Source organism: Nycticebus coucang, chromosome 17 (assembly GCF_027406575.1).
Source record: "Nycticebus coucang isolate mNycCou1 chromosome 17, mNycCou1.pri, whole genome shotgun sequence".
Taxonomy (NCBI): Eukaryota; Metazoa; Chordata; class Mammalia; order Primates; family Lorisidae; genus Nycticebus; species Nycticebus coucang.
In genome coordinates, this window is record NC_069796.1 from 10,533,363 (window position 1) to 10,555,198 (window position 21,836).

The 21,836-nt window shown below is 35.8% G+C and overlaps 1 protein-coding gene across 1 annotated transcript in view; it reads right to left on the bottom strand.

Annotated features, from left to right (window-relative positions):
• TMEM232 (transmembrane protein 232) overlaps nt 1–21,836 on the bottom strand; it is a 160,405-nt gene that overhangs the window by 90,891 nt on the left and 47,678 nt on the right. Inside the window, exons 7-10 of the mRNA XM_053566759.1 lie at nt 19,728–19,885; nt 13,089–13,240; nt 2,529–2,652; nt 1,487–1,739 (exon numbers count right to left, since the gene is read on the bottom strand). Coding sequence (XP_053422734.1) covers nt 1,487–1,739; nt 2,529–2,652; nt 13,089–13,240; nt 19,728–19,885 — 687 coding nt within the window. The remainder of the gene's footprint in view (nt 1–1,486; nt 1,740–2,528; nt 2,653–13,088; nt 13,241–19,727; nt 19,886–21,836) is intronic.

Sequence of the window (21,836 nt, forward strand, 5' to 3'; positions counted from 1 at the left end):
AATGGTAAACAGCACAAGAAATGAATAACTATCTCTTTACATTAGCAATAGTATAAACGGGGAAAAAATACCATCTGTGTATTGAAGAATAAAGATGGGTTTAAAATTGGTACCAATAAAAAGTACAAAAAATCTTGAAAGGTGGGAAAAGGTCAAACAAATTACAGTCAGAAATGGTAGGTTCCAACTGGTGAATCAAAATGATACTGAAAGTAAAAATAAAGAACATGATTTTGAGAATTAAATTTTTATCTGCCATTAAAGTCTTACTATTTAAAATTACATTACCCTAGATCAGTGAATTATGGTTCTGATGACAGATGGTATCTTGTCTCCTTCAAAGGAGACAAAATCTTACAACAGTACCTGAAATCCAGTGATTTATTTAATTTATTATGTAATAAACACTATCATTAATTGCCCACCTATTATATGGTACTACGCTAAATGCTGGGTTAACAGAAGTACAATTTAGACATAATTCTCTAGTCTCACCTCACAATTTAATGAAAGTGAGAGTTATATACACAATAGACTATAACTACATGTAGGCTGCAATAATTTTCACGATAAATCTATAAAGGAAGTTCTATTAAACTGAGACGCAGATCATCTGAATTAATATTGCCCTCAAAATACCCTTTGAAAAATAAAATTATTTTATTCTATTAGCTCCCATAAACACAGCCACAAAAAGTCCTTTAGTTGTGATACATAAGACAGGTGCTGTTTGAAAGAATATAAGATGTCAGATGTGGGGACTGTATTACAATAGTCAAGTGATTAAGACTATACTTTCAGGGATCATTTCTATAGCTCTTTACAATAATCGAGTGATTGTCGAGAAATCCTCTGAGCAGTAAAAGAACAAGAGAGAAACAGTAAGTGCCTAGAAAAAATCAAAGATAGGAGAGAAATTCTTATGAGGAACAATATAAAAATAAAGAGGAAATAAACTTTATATACACTACACAGATTTTCCTAACGCCATCTATGGTTTTCAAGAAACAAAATTTCAATCATAAGTCAACTAAATCTAACTTTCATTTTGGTTGTTTTAAAATATGTTGATAAAAAAATTTCCACATTATAAAATATTCTTCTGGCTCAGCACCCATATCTCAGAGTTAGGGGGCCACATACACTGAAGCTGGCGGGTTTGAATCCAGCACAGGCCTGCCAAACAACAATGACAACTACAACCAAAAAATAGCCAGACATGGCGGGAGCCTGTAGTCCCAGCTACTTGTGAGGCTGAGGCAAGAGAATCGCTTAAGCCCAAGAGTTTGAGGTTACTGTGAGCTGTGATGCCACAGCATTCTACCGAGGGTGACATAGACTCTGCCTCAAAAAAAAACAACTTCGTAAGTTTGAAGGAATTTAAAATTATTTCCTACTTCTAACTGTTAACTTTTATAAAAAGTTTATTGTATATTGATAGGAACACTTAAAAAAATATTACTCAAAGTGAAAAAAAACTACTTACAATTATCTGATATTGTTGAAGAGAAATATTCCAAAAGTCCTAAAATACTTGTTTCACATAATTCTGGCTGTTTTTCTGATTTTTCCATGAGTAAAATATTTTTTTGTGAACTTTGACATTTACAGAAACCAACAAAAGCAGTTTTTCGCAAATCAGAAGTTGCTGCAAACAAGCAGATTTCTGCAAGAATCGTCGTGTATAGGTACACTATATTCCAGGCCCAGGAAAAATCATCCACCTTGCAGCTTTTTTCCTGAAATGAGAAAACAGATAGTAGATAATCAAAATATGTTCTGTCACAATTAAGACCTATATAGTATACTTAAAATATCTTCGAATTATATAGAGTTGTTAAAATATCATAATAAACTATTTCTGAATGTCTTCATGAAAAACGTGCTAAATTGCATACAACATAATTCAGAAAATAAAAAATATAGTTAAATAAAGAACTTTTCAATTTCCTTAATAGTCAAGGGTATGTAATTTAATCCAACAAGATACCATTTTCCACATTTTATTAGAAAAGAATCTTTTTGATATAAAGTTCAGTTCCACTATGTGGCATTTTCCATTTTTTAATGGGAGTGAAAAAAAGTTATCTCTTCTGGAGAGAAATTTGGACATCTATCCCAAGTGTAGCCTTTCACTCAGTAATTTTATTAATCTATTTGTGAGTAACAGAAATGCAAATAAAGATTTTATGTATGAGTATAACCATTCAACATGACATGTAATTAACTATGATCAACTGGAAAAAACCGTAATGTTCAAATATTCAACAATAGAGAAATGGCTCAATAAATTACCTCACTGTCATTAAAACAAAAATTGTAATATTATATAATGACAACAAAACATGTTTATGATGAATGATAAGTGTAATGGTAAATAGTAAACATGCATTCATATTTAACTAAAATTACTATTACAAAATTATATACATGACAGGGTCTAATATAATTTGTAATTTACATAGCGGTGAAAATAAAACACGCTTCCATTCGGGTCTCTTTTCACATCTAAACTAGCAAGGTTGTACCTGATTCTGAACAGACATAATTCTTGAAAGAAAATCTCTCACTATGTCCATTAAAGCTTTCAAGCAGGCCATGTTTAATTTGGCAGCCTCCCCAAGGATCAACAGAGCCAGCCCTGAATCCAACCTGGAAATTTTATGGACAAAACAACAAAGATTTTTAATGGGAAATCATAATAATCAATTTTTAATTTAAAAAAGTTATAGGTCAGAGAAAATGAATGTCAAAATTACTAGATACCTTTATTTTCAATAAAATTGCATTGATTGTCATTGATTGTGGTAAAAGTCTACAAGAAGACTAGTGCTCTGGCAAAGCTCAGAGAGAAACAGACATCACAAATGGCCCCATTTCCTCACAGATACCGCACGATGAGCAGTTGAGGGCTCTGATTCCACAGAGTGCCCTCAAAATCTTACAATAGGTTTGTATTTTTAATTTTTTGCAACTGATTCCACCGAATGAATTTCAAGAGAGTGTTTTCTTCTCAAAATTAAGAACTATAACAGAAATGGTCTTCCTAAATATTCCAAGAGCTCGGCATTATATGATTTTTCAAAAATACTAATTTCTCAAAAAATTATACTACACATGAATGAAAGATGTAAGTAATATTTTTCAAAATGTTAGCTAATAAGTAGGAAATCACACATGTTTGAAGGTCTCAGAAAATTATGTATTTAGTACTACTCACCCAGTACCATAGAGGCAGGGCAGAAGGAGAGCTGAAAGTAATGCAAATGTAAAATTACTTCTGTATATGTGTGTTTATTGCCTTGATTTATAACCAAGGGTTATAACCCATTCATAAATTTAAAAGTTAGTACACTTTACAAGAACATTTGAATTTCACAACTGTGATATTTCAGGCCAATAAGTTCAAGTTCATCATCATCTTCAAAGGGAAAAACACCTCTGATAATGGGAATTTAAGACAATTCTTCATATTTGAATAAACATCTCAATTTTCAGTACATTGACTTGGTTTTTTATGGTGTCATGAAATTAAATATGTACAAAGAAATTTATAACTATTATAGATTTCCCCCTTTTTTAAATAAACTAAGTCAGAAATTTAGAGTTGTCTAAAAAATAATAACTACACCACACACACACATATACCTTTATAAAGAGGTTAGGAACATCAACATTGAAAAGTTTTCCTAGATTCTCCTTACTTCTCTATATGCATTTCCTAAATGGACAGGTTATTATTTTTAAAAAATGGAGTTAGATTGTCTCCAAATTGTAACCCTTACACAACTGATTCTACCCTTGTAACAAGGATTTCAGAAATATTGGCAGTGTTACAAATCCGCATTACGCTGAGAACTGAGAATGCAGGGGAGACCAGCAAGACCACGAACAGCAGCCACGTACAGGGAATTCCCATCAACCATAAAATTGATGGAGTTAGATTAAGAAATGCAATAAGGAGTATCCAGATACTACTTCATGTAATACAACAGGTTTGTTTCTTCAAAGAAAGCTAAAAGGACAAAAAAAAAAATTAAAGAAAGGAAATATCTCTATTGTTTACCCTGTGTTCACAGAATCAGAAAAAGTGCAGCCAAGGCTTCATCTTGCTGTACTCATTTTTAAGTAGCCAGAGGATTATTTGTGTAATCCTCCTCACCTCTCCATATTTATTCAGAGATGACAGTGTCCAAATGACTAAAAAGGGTAGAAAACTGTGCTCGTAGGAGATGGGATGGGAGAAGAAGGGGGCGGTGGGGTGGTAACTTGAATACAGCCATGAACTTTCTCCAACAGGTAAACTATCAAAGAGTAAGTAGATACAGAAAATGCTCTGTACTATTACAAGTTGGGTATTGTATTTTTTAAAAAACTTATGTATCTTGTACATGCAAACCCCTTATTTTAAAAGTTTGAGTTTTTATAGATTTTTCCCTAGTTCTAGGAAAAACATAAAGTGGAGAGGAGAGACCTACAAGAACAAAAAATGTACCGCAGCCAGGGTGAAAGGGAATGTCAGTGTTAATACTCAGAGAGGATAATAATTCTGAAAAGGGTATCCGACGAGAACCAGAAGATATTTCACAAGACTCTTAAGTATCTTTAATAAAGCTCAGAAATAAGAAACCACAATGAAAAGCCTTGAAGCTGAGATGAAAGGTGGTATAGTAAGATAAAAAGAGATGGAAAGGAAATTAAAATTATGACAATATAATTAAAAAACATAGTTGAGGAAGTTAGCTGCAGAAGTATTACTTCAAAGGAGAAAAACTTGAGAAATGTTTCCATATAGAAAAAAATGGCAAACTTAGATATATTATCTATGTAATAGCCCGAGAAACATAAAATCAAGAAAAACTGTAGTACTGAGAAAGAAAAAAGGAAGGAATGGAGGGAGGGAGGGAGGCAGGGAGGAAGGAGATGTCAAGTTATGATGAAAAATGGGATCCAACTGAGGAAAAGCTTCTCCTATTTCAAGAAGTCCATCCATTGGAAATATGTGGGTTTTCCCACCATAATGTAAAAACAAAAACAAAAACAGAAAACAACTCTCAGCACAGAGGGGCAGGAGTTGGGAGCAGCCGTGAACTAGGAGCAGTTGATCAATGGGAGACCTTCACAAAGTAAACCAGAAGCACAGCCTCTGCACGCAGCTTCACACAGGATGCAGGTGCCTTGCCTCCATAGTTTCTGGTCAGTGAGACAGGACAGGGGGCCAGCTAATTCCTGGATACCAAATCACAGAGATTTTCATAAAAATCTTGGACTAAAAATTACTGAGGGTGGTGGGTTCAAACCCAGCCCCAGCCAAACTGCAACCAAAAAACAGCCGGGCGTTGTGGCAGGCGCCTGTAGTCCCAGCTACTCGGGAGGCTGAGGCAAGAGAATCGCTTAAGCCCAGGAGTTGGAGGTTGCTGTGAGCTGTGTGAGGCCACGGCACTCTACCAAGGGCCATAAAGTGAGACTCTGTCTCTACAAAAAAAAAAAAAAATTACATAGGAAAAGGAGAAAGACTGGATTTGAACATTTCATCATAACTCTAATAAAGAACATAGCAACATTCAGAGATTTGGAAAGGAAGTTCAAACAAAAGTGACCACAGAATTCTATTACTACATAAAATGTATATTATACATATTAGAAGGTAAAATCAAAGTTAATAAACATTATAGCCAATCAAGAGTTGTGTTTCATCATGGGCTTACTTTATAAACTAAGTGTCTATGTCCATATTTACAATCTGTTCAAGCCAACAAACAAACTAATACTAGTATTGAATGGTTAGAAAAGGGGAAATCCTAGTGTTAAATGTCTGCAAACAAAAGGGAAAATCAGATAAATTTTCATAAGTGAAAATAATTTTATAAATATAATTAAGTAATTAAATGCAAATATATAGATAAGCCTTTAATTAATAGAACAGGTTAAATATTCAGCTATAACGTTATCACAAACTCAGGAGTATGTTAACAATCTAGGAAGGGGAGGGTTAGTTTAAATGAATTAGTCTCAGTCTTCACTGCACACGGAGAAGAGGGTGGTCAGTATTTCACTCTTGAGTTTGACTATTGAGGAAAGCTACTTTAAAAAACATATTTTTCTTGTCATTGCCTGATTTTCGATGTTCAAAAAGCATGGATGACAAAAATCTAAGATTTCATTCTTGGAGCTCCAGGGAAGCTGGCGGGAGGAATGAGGGATGGGGTGTCTGGCCCCACCGGGAAGGCACAGTGAGGCACTGACTACGTCCCTTTACCCAAACCCATCAGGCATGGTAGTGTGGGGCTGGGGGTGATTACTTCCAGTAGCGGGAGCTTTCAGTCATTATGTTTGTTCTCATTTTTTCAATATTAGAGCAAATTATGAGATGCTCATTGGGGCTACAAATTCTGCATGGAAAAACAGTTTTCAAATAAGGTTAAACTGGAGAGTCTTATAATCACATTACACCATAATCCTGGCAGCAGTGTATCAGAGATTATGGAAGGGAAGGACTTAGGGTGGAAAGCAGTTAAGAAGCTACAACAGTCGTGTGAGATAAGGGCCCAAACCAAGGTTGTGACAGTGGGAACAGAGAGCAGGGTCACAGTCCTGACACGTGGTTAAAGTGTGTGCAGCACTTTCAGATACCAGATTGGATGGGGAGAGTGGGTGGAGGAGATAAGATGTCCAATTTCCTTAACTTGGGGAGAGGTCAGGAGGCTGTGCTCTGAGATAGGAAGTCAGCAAGCAGGAGCTTGACTGGGGAAAAATTAGTTCAAATCTGAACTGGCAGAACTTGAAGTATCCAGGGAAGAATTAGAGCAGAAAAATGATGCTTTCAAGTTACTTATGTAAATCTTTCAAAATTTCTTTGAGATGGCTAATACCTCCCTTGATTCATAGGGGTTCAGTGTCTCATTCAAAATTAGCCAGGTAGTAACAGGTAAGACTACAAGCAGGACTTCTGATTTCAGGGGGCATTTTTTTTCCAAGCATAACAATGTAGCAGCACATAAATTGCATATTTACCATAGATAATAGACTAAATGGCTCCAAGAATCAGGATTAATAAGAAATCCAAGAAATGAGCCATAGAAGAATCAAGGAAACGGAGGAGGAGTGAGCGCCTACAATGACACACAGATCATGCAGAAGGAAGCAGGATTGTTGGTGCAAACTTTTGTTTGCATAGTTTGGGTTAGACTGTCACACGTGCATGACAATTACCAGGGTCAGACATATATACGATGTGAGATCAGTGATCTACCTGGAAAGCAAAGGCTTTGCTGCCCAGACAGAGCAGTTCCTTCTTCCTTATATTCATTTGGGGGCAAACACCAACATCGTACATCTGGAAAACACTTGCTATGTCAAGATAGTTTTAAATTATCAAGATTTCCTGGAATACATTCATGAAGCACATTAAATCCACTACTTTGCTTTGGGAGGTGTAATTTTCCATGTTATACTGCTCTGCTGAAATGCCATATTGCATTTCTCAGCAGTCTTTACTAGCTAATAATTCAATTATAAATACAAGTCATTATTTTCGTGTTACAGTAGAAATCTTTTTGCGTTGGCTTGAGCTATCTCCCCAGAGCAAATGGTGCAGTTTATAGAAGGCCAAACCACAGGGTGGAGCATTGAAAGTTTGAAGCATCGTATGAAATGTAACCGTATTAAACGTAAATCTGCCTTCTAGCAAGCGGCTTATCTCCAGCTCCCCGGCAGATAGAGGCTGGGGCCTGGCAGCTGGGAGGGGGCTCCTGCTTTCCTTTCTTCATCATGTTTTTGTAATTTATTGTCTTCTGCGTCTTCCTTAGTTTCACCCATTCCCCAGCGAGGCTGCTCTAACTCTGTGATTGCCCCCTTGATCCCTTTCATGCATCCTAAGCCTACCCTTTTCCAGGCTCATTTGAAACCATTTGCTTCTATTTTTTTTTTTTTTGTATTGTAGAATCTTTATAAAGTGAATAAAAAGTCAGGCAGGGACATACATGATGAATTATCTACTAACCAATAGCATCAGAAATGGACAGATGAGAACCATTCACTCATATGGACACAATATTTGCCACTATAAATGAAATTTCTTCTGATAGCTCAGTTATATGGTCTCCCTCTGCTTTTTAAATCTCTGAACGTTTTATGCATCATCATGTTGCTTTCCTGATTCGCGTGGCAAATGAAATCGCCCAAGTTACTGCCACTAACTTGGTCACTTGGCATCGAATTTCAGGTACTAAACCAAAGATATCTTTAACCAAGTGTCACAATTCTAAGGCTGCAGTCCTGCATATACTGATGCAATCTTAATTTATCATTGGAGCCTGATGCCTCAATATTTCCATTTTATTCTAAATGCATTCAATGAATTTTCTTAAATTTTTTGTATGCATTGAATAGTACCTTAGGAGTATATGACACCAATGTTAAAATTTCCCCAGAAATGCACAACTATTTCTGGTTTGATTTTGATAACTCTATCAGTTTATTTTGTCTTATCTTAGAAGCAGTCACTGTATTTTACCATTTTCTCAGTTTGCCCATTTGTTCAGTGAGCATTATCTACACACTGTCATAATATCCCCCCAGAAAAAGAAAAGTCAGTATTCAGTGACGTGGTGTCTTAAAGCCGTGAACTGCTTAACAATGTTGCCAAAATGATAGTGTAAAGGTGCACTGGAAAGAGTGCTACTCCGGGATCCTTAAAATCTGGCTCAGTCATTACTGCAAGTACTAATGATGGAGTTTGTACATAATATTAAACAGGGCCTCTGTTTCTTCAATTTTAAATAAAAATTGTTTCAAGTCTAATCCCTTTAAAATCTATAAAATACTAAGGATAAAAAATTGGCTTATAAATGTTTACAACCTTACACATAAATCATTAGCAAATTAAATAGATGTTGATGGAATACAGTAAAACTTAAAAATTGGTTAAAGAAACAATCGACTCCTAGAATTAGATATTCTTAATCAGACACTTTAACTGTCTCAGCAATTATTTAGATTTGTTTGTTTTGTAATTATTACTTTGAAGTTGTGCAATATTTATTTTTATGTGTTAAAAACAACTTCTGTTATTTTCTAAATCAAGCTAGAGTTTTCTGAAAGCTACCATAGTCCCAGTTGTTTGCCCTTTCAAAAATCAAATTATATATTCAAATCTCCCACCAGGTATTTTCTGTATAAAGATTGGTCTCAAAGAACCACCATAGCTTCCAGAATGCTGTAATTACCAACAAGGAGAGCCTTTCATTTTGCTATATTTAGGAGCTTTACAATAAAATATGCTTACTAAAATTATATCATGTATTACTTATACAATAAATACTCTCTATTTGCATTTTATTTTCTATTTAGAAATACTACTCGTAGGTTATAGGTTACAAAAATCCCAGTCTTTCTCAAACTGTAATACTGAGGGCATTTCTTTCATCAGACTGTGAGACAAATTAAGTCCTTGATGAACCCTCATCTAAACTATTATACCTTTAGGAAATTAAGTAAATTCTAAGATAAGCCATCCTCTAGAAACCTTAACTTTATCCAAGATCCCACAAACTTCCAAACATAAGTGGGAAAATACCTTTTGTTAAGAAGGCACACTCCAGGCTCCCATGAGGCTCTGCAGCTGATACCCAGGAGCCTGGAATTTACATAACAAAGACTCCTGGTGTAGGTGGGTTGTCAGGGCTTAAAAAATAGTAACTAATTTAAAAACTGCATATATGTGTGTGTGTGTGTATGTGTGTGTGTGTGTGTGTGTGTATGTGTGTATGAACTGAATTTTCAACTTGGCACAGCATGACAGATTTTTATTATTGGCATCGTTGGAAAAAGAAATTAAAAATTCTGAGCCTCCTCAAATATTGGGAAAGAATGCTCTCTGTTCAATTTGCTCCAAAACAGTCCTTTAAAGTTCCTCAAGCCTATGAAGACCACATACAGCAAGCCCCCAGCTAACATCATCCTCAAGGGAAAAAGCTGAAAGATGAGGAACAAGATAAGACTGTCCTCTCACCATGTTCATTCACTGTAGTACAAGGAGTCCCGGCCAAAGCATGAGGCAGGGGAGAAAGCACCTAAATAGGAAAAGGAAAAGTAGAATTGCTTGTTTGCTGACAAAATGATCTCATGTATAGAAAGCCCTAAAGAGTCTACCAAAAATTGTTACAATTAATAAACAAATTAAAGTTGCAGGCAACAAAATAAACACACTAAAGCATTTCTATATACTAACAAAAGATTATCTGAAAAACAAATGAAGAAAACAATCCCATTTACAATCAAATAAAAATAATAAAATGCTCAGGAGGAAATTTAATCAAGGAAGTGAAAAATATGTACACTGAAAATTATAAAATATTGATGGGAGAAATTGAAGACTAAAGCAAATAAATTGTAAGATAGACCATGTTCATACATCAGAAGGATTAATATTGTTACAATGTCCATACTACCCAAAGTCATCTATAGATTTAATTCAATCCTTATCTAAATTTTTAATGGAATTCTCCACAGAAACAGAAAAAACAATTCCAAAATGTGTATAAAACCACTAAAAGCTCTTGTATATCCAAAACAATATTAAGGAAACTCAGCTCAGAGCCCGTAGCTCTGCGGTTAGGGCGCCGGCCACATACACCAGGGCTGGCAGGGTCAAATCTGGTCCGGGCCTGCTGAACAGTAATGACAACTGCCACAACGCCCTGCTATTTTTTTTGCCCTGTGGCAGGTGTCTGTAGTTCCAGCTACTCAGTAGGCTGAGGCAAGAGAATCACTTGAGCCCAAGAGTTGAAGGTTGCTGTGAGCTGTGATGCCACAGCATTCCACCAAGGCTGACATAGTGAGACTCTGTCTCAAAAAAAAAAAAAAAATCTTGAGGAAACAAAATAAAACAACAGGCAAAAAACAAAGCCAGGGGTACCACAATCCCTGACTGAAAGATCCATCACAAAGTTACGGTAAGTAAAGCAGCACCCTACTGGCATACAAACACACACACTGACCAATGGAACAGAATAGGGAGCCATAAATAAATCTATGCATTTATGGTCGATTGATTTTTGATGAACTCTCCAAGAATGCACAATAAGGAAAAGGTAGTATCTTCAACAAGCGGTGCTGGGAAACGCAGAAATACACAAGCAGATTAATTAAACTTGCTCTACTATCACAACCAAAATATCTATCATAAACAAAATATCAACTTAAAATTGATGAAAAACTTAAAACATAAGACCTGAAACTTTTAAACTACTAGAAGAAAACATAGGGAAAGAACTCCAAAAAATTGGTCTGGGCAATGATTTCTTGGATATGACCCAAAAGCACAGGCCACAAAACAACATAGACAAATGGGATTAGATCCATCTGAAAAGCTTCTGCACAGCAAATGAAACATTAACCAAGTAAATAGACAGCTCCTGTATTTGGAGCAAATATTTGCAAACCAGATATCCGATAAAGAGTTAATATCCAAAATATGCAAGGAACTCACACAAGTTGATAAAAACAATAAAACTACCCAATCAAAAAAATGGACAAAGAACCTGCACAGATATTTCTCAGAAGAAGACAAAGGGCCGACAGATACATAAAAGAGTGATCAACGTCACTAATCATCAGGAAAATGCGAATTACAATTACAGTGAGATATTCCCTCACACCTGTTCCAATAGCTGTTATTAAAAAGATAACAAGTGTTAATGAGGATGTAGAGAAAAAGGAACCCTTGTACACTGTTGGGGATAAAGCGCATCAGGATAGCCATTACAGATAAGAGTATGGTGATTCCTTGAAAAATTAAAACTCGAGCTATACTTCCACTGTACCGTAACTTGAACTATACTTCCACTTCTGGGCATGTATTTTAAAAGCACAAAATCAGTTTGTTGAAGAGATGACAGAACTCTCACGTTCACGGCAGCACTGTCACAACAGTCAAGATAAGATGGCAACTTCGGTATCCGTTGAGGGATGACTAGAGAGAGGAAAGGCTGCATCAGCACACAGAGGAATACTACTGAACTTTAAAAAGAAAGAAAGTCTCTCATTTACAACAACATGACGAACCTGGAGTACGTTATGCTAAAGGAAACAAGGCGGACGCAGAGGTGAACGCTGCACGAGGGCACTCACAGGTGGAAGCTGAGCAAGTCAAAATCACAGAAGTAGAAAGTGGAAAGGGGAGCGGCCTGGGAGGCAGCTGGGCAGGGTCGGGAGGGAAAGGGAGCTGTTATTCAAAGGGTACAAAGTTTCAGTTAGATAGGAGAAATAATCTATAGCACAACGTGACTATAATAAACAATAATATACTGGATATTTCAAAATTGCTAACAGACTAAATTTTAAATGGGGGCAAGACATGATTGCAAGAAGGACTTTACCTAACAAATGCAATCAGTGTAACCTAGCTTATTGTACCCTCAGTGAATCCCCAACAACAACAACAAAAAAAAAGAAATTGTATATCAGGTGATAGATATGCTAATTAACTTGATTTAATCATTCCACAAGGTAATACACATACCATAACATCATACTGTATCCTAAAAAATATATACAATTATTCGCAATATTAACAGAAGTCTTTTTTCCGTTGCACTCAAGCTCAAACTATGAATCTTTTTCTCTTCTTAACTTAACAAATGTATAGAATGAAACTAATCCTTACCAGTCATGATTCATTTTTTGTTGTATACATCAAATACGGCATGCATAAATAGAATATTAGTATATTTTCTATGAAGATAATAAATTGTATTTCCCTGTTTTAGTTTAACAACTTGGAATATAATGATGTTTTCAATGCAAGAATAGACTCATTATCCATAAAATATTGCATTGAATAAAAACAAACTGTGCAGTCCAGGAATGCACATCTTGCAAAAAAAAAAAAAAAAAGGTAAGCACAATTTATTGATGAAATAAACTAATATAAAATACATAAATTGCCCTTACCTTTGGAGCTGCGATTATAAATTTTTTTTTCATAGTCAACTGAGGAGTGATTAACATTTAAGTACAAAGGTTACTTAACATATAAGCATAAAGTTTTCTCCATGAGTAACTCTGGATTTATGAATCACGCTTACCAGCAATTCTTTCGAAGCTGTGTTTTGTGAAAGAGGAGATGTTTAAGCACTTTATTGAGCCGAGGACTGTTACTCTGAACACAAGACCACGCAGAAACACAGTGCCAGAGCAGGTGGCTAACTTGATATCCTCGATTAGGTTGCAAATGTTTCTGAAGTTCAAATATAAAAATATATCTGAGAAAGAGTTCTTTGACTTGAACAAACATAAAAATAAATTTTAAATATATAAATGAAGATATGTGCTCTTTTTTTTTTTTTTTTTGAGACAGAGTCTCACTTTGTCACCCTGGATAGAGTGCTGTAGTGTCATAGCTCACAGCAATCTCAAGCAATCCTCTTGTCTCAGCCTCCCAAGTAGCTGGCACTGCCGGTGCTCGCCACAATGCCTGGCTATTTTTTTTGTTTTTGGAGACAGGTTCTTGCTCTTGCTCAGGCTGGTCTCCAACTCCTGAGCTCAAGCAATCCACCTGCCTGCCTCAGCCTCCCGGAGTGCTAGGATTATAGGCATGAGCCACCGTGCTCAGCAAGATACATGTTCTTCCATACTTTTATGTTTCACCAAGTGGAGCAATTTACAGAGTATTCTTGTTGTTGTTGTTGTTGTTTGTTTGTTTGTGTTGCAGTTTTTGGCCGGGGCTGGGTTTGAACCTGCCACCTCCGGCATATGGGGCCAGTGCCCTACTCCTTTGAGCCACAGGCGCCACCCCCAATGTATTTGTTTTTCATATGGGTCCCTTGTTTTCAGTGATACTAATTCTATTATGTAACAAAAATTCGGCAATCTGTAAAATAAGGGATAATCGTTAGACACAATTGTGCTTTTTAGACTCTATGAGACTTAGTTCTCCCTGACACCTGAGGAGGAGGTGATGGGATAGTTTGAACAAAGATCTAACAGCAGATTCATTTTAAAATGTGGTAACTACTTTAAAAACTGAACTATATGACTGCCAGAGGACATGGTCATCGTCTACTAAGCAAGTATTTTAAAGGTCTTCAAATTCAGATCACAAGCGATCTGCTGTTTGTTTTCCCTGAGAGTGCTTCTCCATAGCTTTATCAGTTTACTCAAATGCCTGGCAGACAACGGTGACACAGCACTCTGAATTTTTGTGAACAGTGAAGATTCAAACGCAACCTGTAATACGTGCTCCAACTGCTAACTTAGTTGATATTTTGCGTAGAATCTAAAGGGCTTCATAATTCACATTTATTTCATGAAATAACATCAGCCTACTATTTAAAGATAATTTTCATGTTTAGTATTCTTAAGATAGAAAGCCAGAAGTCTTTATATGACTTTTAAACTAAAACATTTTGAGATTCTAGTAAACTGGTTAAGTCCCACGAACATGCATTGAACTACTTTATGTCAGGAATTCTGTCAGATGCTAGAGATAAAGGGAGGAGGAAGACAAAGTCTGGGCAAGGCTACTGACTCTGGGGAGCAGTAATTCAGAAAAACAAATGGAAGCAAATGGATGTTTAGAATGTTAGGATATTCTGTAGAAAAACTCTGTACTAAATTAATGTAAGGCATCCTGCCAACCTCAGTACACACCTCAATGTTCTGCTTTGTGTCAAAGCCTACCCAAGAAGTGGAGCCCATAGAAATGAAATTCTTTTCTAAAATTGCTCTCGGTGTCTCAGTCTGGATGCCTGACAATCCTCAGGTTGCAAACTTATTCTGAATGAAAAGGTAAGTAAATGTGAACGTTTGAGATGGCTTCACCAGTTAGCTTAAGATAACACATTTGGCTCTTTAAATCAAAGATAGTACATGAACGCGTAGACTATTCAGTTAGGTCAAAAATTCTTGTGTTAACACTTATACACCATCACTGGAGAGAACTCCTGGAGCATCTGGTAAAGAAAAGATCAGAATTTAAACAAACACGATTTAAACTTTATTTTCAATTTTATATGAGGACATTCTTACTCATCATTGAGTAAGAAATAAATCAGACTCCTGATGTCTGGGACTGATCTGACATCATCTTATTATAAGCTGGGCTGGCTCTCACAGCCAGGTCATTTTGATCTGCTGTTGGATGTAAACTCACAAAATAGCAACCTGAGGCATTATCACTCTGAGACCGTAATAAATAAACACAGCTACCTGACATAAAGTCACTGTGTCACCCACAGAATACCCCACCACAGAATCGACCCTACTCTTTGACAGCATCAAATCTAGAGACAACCCCAACTTCCATAGGCCCCCCCCTTAACGAACACAGACCAAACCCTCTTGCTAATATATCTAAGATTTCTCTCTCTCCCTCTCTCTCTCTTTCCTTTCTCTCTCCCTCTCCCCAACAAGAAATAAACCCCATTTGCCTGACTGCAGATGTGCTCCTGGCAGCCTTTGGCTGAAGGGCATTGACATTATCAAGAGTAAAGGAACCTGCCACACAGGCGAATTTCCAAGGTCAGGGGGGCTTATTACTGATCCTCATGCATTTTATTTATTTCAAGCATTTCCATGGAATTCTTGCTAAATTTTCTTTCCTGATTTTTAAAAAAAAAAACCATCAAGCTTAGATAAATTGATAGAATGATGATTATGCAATTTAATATAATTGTCACATCCGTCCTCGGGGAGCAGGGCAATGGTTTGAGACTCATTCCGTGGTGCAGCCTTCTGCGCCTTTGTACTAAATCAGTCTGCTCAAGGTGGTTGGCAGACAAGGGCCATTCACAACTATTAACAAGAGTACAGAAATAAGTAATACATATTTTAAAACTTTCATAACAATTTGACAGGGTAATTACATATATTCAGTCTAATAAAAATCAAGACTTGTGTTTTTTATGTCTTTTCAGTCTTTTTAAAGGAATTTGTTATTATTATATTTTATAAAATTATTAGTCTGTGATGGTTTGGAAATTAAATGAAAATTTTGGGAGAATCTTTTATCATCGTTTGAAAAGCACTGGGCACTCTATTGAATGACTCTAGAGAACTGTCACCTCCAGCCACCCTCCCTGCCTTCCTTCTTCTTGGCTCTTAGAGCCACCTCCTAAGTTGTTTCATCTCCCTCCCTTGCTGTCCAGCTTTAGATTGTCAAGTGCAGCTCGTATAATGCCTACTTTGAAAAGCCCACCTACGAAGTGCGTTAATCTACTGTTGGCTAAGAATTCACATAACTCCACCAGCATGAACTTTATGTAAATGGAGGCACATAAACTGTTGAGAGACTGAGCAGGCTCTCCTTTATAACAGCAATGAGCTGTGAGCATGGGCTGTGTTTTGCCTGCTCACCCACAGCATCCAGGTTTCATCTTGTTTTCACTCATTTGGTGATGGCTGACAATGCCATGGAAGGCCTGGGTAAGAAGACATGAATCTTATAAGAGTGACTTTATCTAACAAATGCAATCAGTGTCACCTAATTCTTTTTACCCTCAATGAATCCCAAACAATAACAAATAATAATAGTAATAATGAAAGACATGAATCACAGGATAATGCTCTAATTTTAAAGAAACTATGTCTCAGCCTAATAGTAACCATTTACAATTACAATATAGTGCAAAATATCCCAAATTTACACAACACCTTTGACTTTGCAAGTACTTAAAAGTGTTAGAGGATGAGCTTGCTAATCACATCAAGATGTAAGTTCTGTGTGTGTGCTAGTTTTCAGAGAACTATTTTGGACCATAGAACAGGTAAATTAATAAAGGGTCTACTGGGGCAGTGCCTGTGGCTCAAAGGAGTAGGGCGCTAGCCCCATATACCAGAGGTGGCAGGTTCAAACTCAGCCCCGGCCAAAAACTGCCAAAATAAAAAAATAAAAATAAAGGGTCTACTGTATTCTACCAGAGTTTAAATCTACCTTCTCCAAGGTAGATCATTATTACCACATGACAGCTATGCTTAGAAAATTCAGCTTTTCTAGTGGGTAAGGGACAGAGTAGAAAAACTCAACCCAGAATTCTGGCTCTGCAATCCACAGAGCTAATTAAAGTACACCATGTGTCAAAGTCAAGAAAAACTCTATCTGGATCACTTAAAAGGACATTAAAGAGAGAAAAGGGGCCCATTAAAGAGAGAAAAATAGAAAACAAAAGGAAATGGCCCATTTTTAAGTGGAACCATCGCCCATATTGTGTGTATCCTGACCTTCAAGGGTTTTGCTGAGGAATGTATTTAAGTATTATGGTGATTCCCTTGTATGTGATGAGTTGCTTTACCTTTGTCACTTTCAAAATTCTCTCTTTGTCTTTTACTTTTGGAATTTGAAGTAGAATTTCAATGCAATTTTAGTATCTCTTTGACAAGAAATTATGTTTTAACTAAAATGCATATAAACATATAAAATTAAGTATCTTAGAGTGACCAAAATGCTGCCATTGACCGTTTAGCATTATCAGATGATAAGGACTACATTAATAAATTGATAAATCCTCTACTATATTATATACTAAATCAAGTAAAGGGAGAAAGAATGAATATAAATGTACCTTTTATAGTCACATTTTTATCTTTTTTTTTTTTTGCTTTCCTTTTTCCAGAAGGTGAGAGAGTTTACTATTGATGGGTAAATACTTAACTAAACTGGAGACACTAACTTAGATTAAGCTCTACTGGACAAAGTGGGTGGAAATTGCAATCAACCTCTGAATCAGCAATTGCTGTGGCACTGCAGCTACTCTATCTTATATGTATTTTTTATCTTATATAATATTTATAGTCTTTGTATTATAAGGTATTAGGAGAAAAAGAAGAGCAATAAAGTTGATAGGCCATAATCTGTTATAATCCCCTTATGGGATCACATGGATAGTGCTGAAATAGAATTTAGAAGAGATTGAATCTAAGCTTTGTTCTGCAAAGTAGAAAGACAAAAAGAGAGACTCCGTGACTTGCCCCACTCTGAACTGACAGGTTCTTTTCTTGTGTTGACCTTTTTGCCCTTCCCACTCCAGGCTGAGCTGTACAGCAGTAAGCTTCCATTGGTGTGCTGTATGTGCGCACCAAAGTGACAAAAATGGATTCCTTTAAAAAAAAATAGCAGAATCAGCATTGACAATTGCCTGGCTCATAAAGAGAACATTCATGATGCCAAGACGTCATAGAAAGTTATTTGTTTAAAGGAAAAACGCCCCAATTACTACATTAAGTCAACATAATCATATCCTTAGATGACAATCATGATATTTAACTGCTTAGGTTAAAGTGGGTTCCGAAATAGGACAATATTTTTCAGTAATCGCTGTTTACATTTGCTTAGCACTTAAAAATTTGCAAAGCACATGCATTTTGTCAATCTTTACATCAATGCCATGGAAGAGTTAGGGCAGACAGGCTGATGAGGAGGAGGATTTTAAAGATAAGTAAATGGAGGTTCGGAGAGTTTACTGGCCCCTCTGGATCACAAAGCCAAGTAGTGGTCAGGTTTGTTCTCTGCATGATCAGTGCTCCTCTCTCTGTTCCTCCACATCTTACATTATATATCACTGTAAAAACATTTCTTAAACTTAAAAACAGATTCTTTTTTGGCACACAACAATTTGTGCTAATTAGTAATTATAACCAAAAGTTTCAATTTATTTAGCAAAATCACTTTTTACAGTTCATCAGTAATGAGCCAAAGGGAAAACATTTAGGCCTAGAAAAATTACAAATAAATGTGGTTAAATATATTGTCTTATATGTTTATTTTATAGCTAATTTTAGAAAGTGCCTAAGGGAATCATAGGAAAACTGTGAGGTAACATGTAAATAAATAATGAGAATCTTCTTTAAATTACCTTAAGTATTTCAGCTTGAATTATGTAAAACGTGTTTTTCCTTTTCTAAGAAGTTGTTAGAAAAACAAATTTTCTATTTATAAACTATAAAATAACAAGTATGCTAGCAGAAATAGAAAAAAATTAGGCTGTAGAAACGCTCACTGATGCTCTTCTAACAAATATGTGAGAAAAGAAAATGAAGAATTTATTAACCCCAAAGACTGAAGTTTGTCTTTTGATGTATCCTCAATCTATAAGGTATATACACAATTATGCAGTTCACTGTACTTGTGTTTGCTTAATTATAGTTTGTTACGTACCAAGGAACTACATAATTAAGACAGATAGTTTTAAAGTTATTTACTAATACCTGAGTTAGAAATTAAGAGAACTTCATATTCTAGGGTTATCTTAATTTATCAATTTTAACTCTCTTTTAAAGTTTTCAGTTGATTTTAGTAGCATATTAAATTTTATTTCATATAACTTTGCAAGCATAAAAATATTGTATTTGCTTTTAAGAATAACCTGCACTTTATACACTTTCCCTTTTGTAAAATATATTTTGAGATGTTATTTTATAAGTCAATCTAAATTATGTCACAATTTTTAATTAAATAGCTGAAATGGAGTTTATGAGGAAGAAGGTTATTATGTCATTACTCCCTTGAAAGTAGTCATGGCACAAACTGACGGCCACTACTGATCCTGTCAACTGCTATTCAGAACATGTGCACGTGGTTACATGATGTTAGATCTTTGCTGCTCACTACTCCCCTCAGCTAAACTCATCTTCAACAATGCTTCCAGCATTGACAGCCACAATGATTAAATCATAGTCATCTTTTCTGATGCACAGTGCAACAGGATACACCCACAACATCAGGTACCCACCTTATTGGAATCTGTGTTCTCATATCTCTCCACAGGGCCAAAGATTGATTCAGAAGGCACTTCTCTTTTACATATAATTTCTGAGGTTTTCAGGATGAATTGCACATTTGAAAAGATGTTTGGATACTTGTGATATGATTCTTCGCAGAAAGAAAGTGCTATTGTAAGAAAAATCGTTTGTGAGAAATATCTCATTAATATTTTTCATTGTGTTTCATTTGTCTTTTAATTATTAAACTATGATTAAATGAAATAACTTAGATAAGGAAACTGCTGTACAATCCCCCATCTGCTCAAGATTTATAATGTTCTCTGCGCCCCCTGGTGGTATAACATTAACATAAAACTATAAGGTAAATAATTGGCACCTAAGAGTTAACATAATTCAGGATAGTAATTGCATAATGGTTGAATCGTCCACTAAATGTAGTTACAGCTCAAAAATGCTTGGAAGCTTCCAGATGAAAGTAAATTGTGTTATACTAACACTCTATTCATAATTGATATTTTCAAAGTGTAATCCCTCAAATATCCATGTCATTTATTCTAACCTAACATTCTTCTGTTTTATTCCTTGCAAGATGTTTTCACTGATTTTTCAAAGTATGTATTTTCAAATATAGGCAAAAATTATGTAATTAAACATAAGAATATGCGCCATCATCTTAGTGCTGTTCTTTACTTAAACTTTTAGACAGTCTTTGGGTTTCAGTCCTATCTACACAGTGAAAAAATTAGTAACAGCAATTCTTCTCCTGGTGAGCTATGTGGAGTAGCAGCAGCTGCTAACAGCTCAGGTAGAAAACAGACAGTCGCCAAAGACAGATGTAAATCTAAGGCCCTAGAAGCCAAAATCTGGGGATTTTATTCTCATGTTAAAGAAAAATGTTCTTGAAACGTGTCCATAATAGTATGTTAATATGAGAACTTGGGTCTTACTTGAGTAATTTTCCAAAATGTATTTTTCAACATTATCTGAATATATGATAAGTCACCATACTGAACATGGTGAGAAGCAAAGCAAAGGATTTATATAATTTACTAAAGAAATCAAAATAAATGATATGAGAGACAAGAACTCCAGTTCTATCCGTCAGCAGTTTCGTCTTGGTTATACACCCCATCAGCACTTCACAGCAATGGCACAAATTGATCAGTCTCCAAAACGCTTTCCACTATTGCCTTTCAGTCTGTCTTCCATGACTTTTTCAATCAAACATCATTTCCTTTTTTAAAAACCTTAAGTCTCTTTTCCTTACCCTGCAACATACTAATCTTCTCTTCTTTTTACTTTGTTTTTTTCATGAAAACTATTCACATATTTATATGTCAGCATAAGAAATTATAGCTAAGCTTATTTGAAGTAATTCACTTTATTTCTCTTGTGCTTAAATTTCCCCCTCCCTGTGTATTTTTTTTCCAATCTGAATTTTGCTTCCACTTCTCCACTGGGGATGCTCCATAGACCAACAATAACTTCATGACAGCAGAGACTCGCTTTACACACCATTTATAATTTAACACTTTTCTTGCTCTTGATAGTGTTATCTTCCTGAACTTACCTCCTTAGATGTCATCACTCCCTCTTACTTCCCTTAATTCTATTTTGCTGAGCTCTATTATACCAATAACCCATGAAATGTCTGTGCTGTTAGAATTTGCTTTGCCTCACTCACTCCTTACCCTCCTGTTATCTCAGCTGCATGAACATGATGACTGTCAAATCTATATCCTGGGAAGGCTACATTTATTTCCCTAGTTCCAAACCTATATTTTCAACTGTTGGCTCGGTATACAGAGCTGAGAAACCTTAAAATTATCAGTTCAATATATTTTTTTTTTGAGACAGAGTCTCACTTTGTTGCCCTCTGTAGAGTGCTCTGGCGTCATAGCTCACAGCAACCTCAAACTCTTGGGCTCAAATAATTCTCTTGCCTCAGCCTCCCTAGTAGCTGGGCCTACAGGTGTATGCCACAACCCTGACTATTGTCCAATATTTCTAAAAAACTTTCTCAGTTCAGAACATCATTTTCTTATTTTAATTTAAAGAAGTTTATTCTGAGCCAGATATGGGCAACCATGGCCTGGAGAACCAAGCCCAAGAAGCCT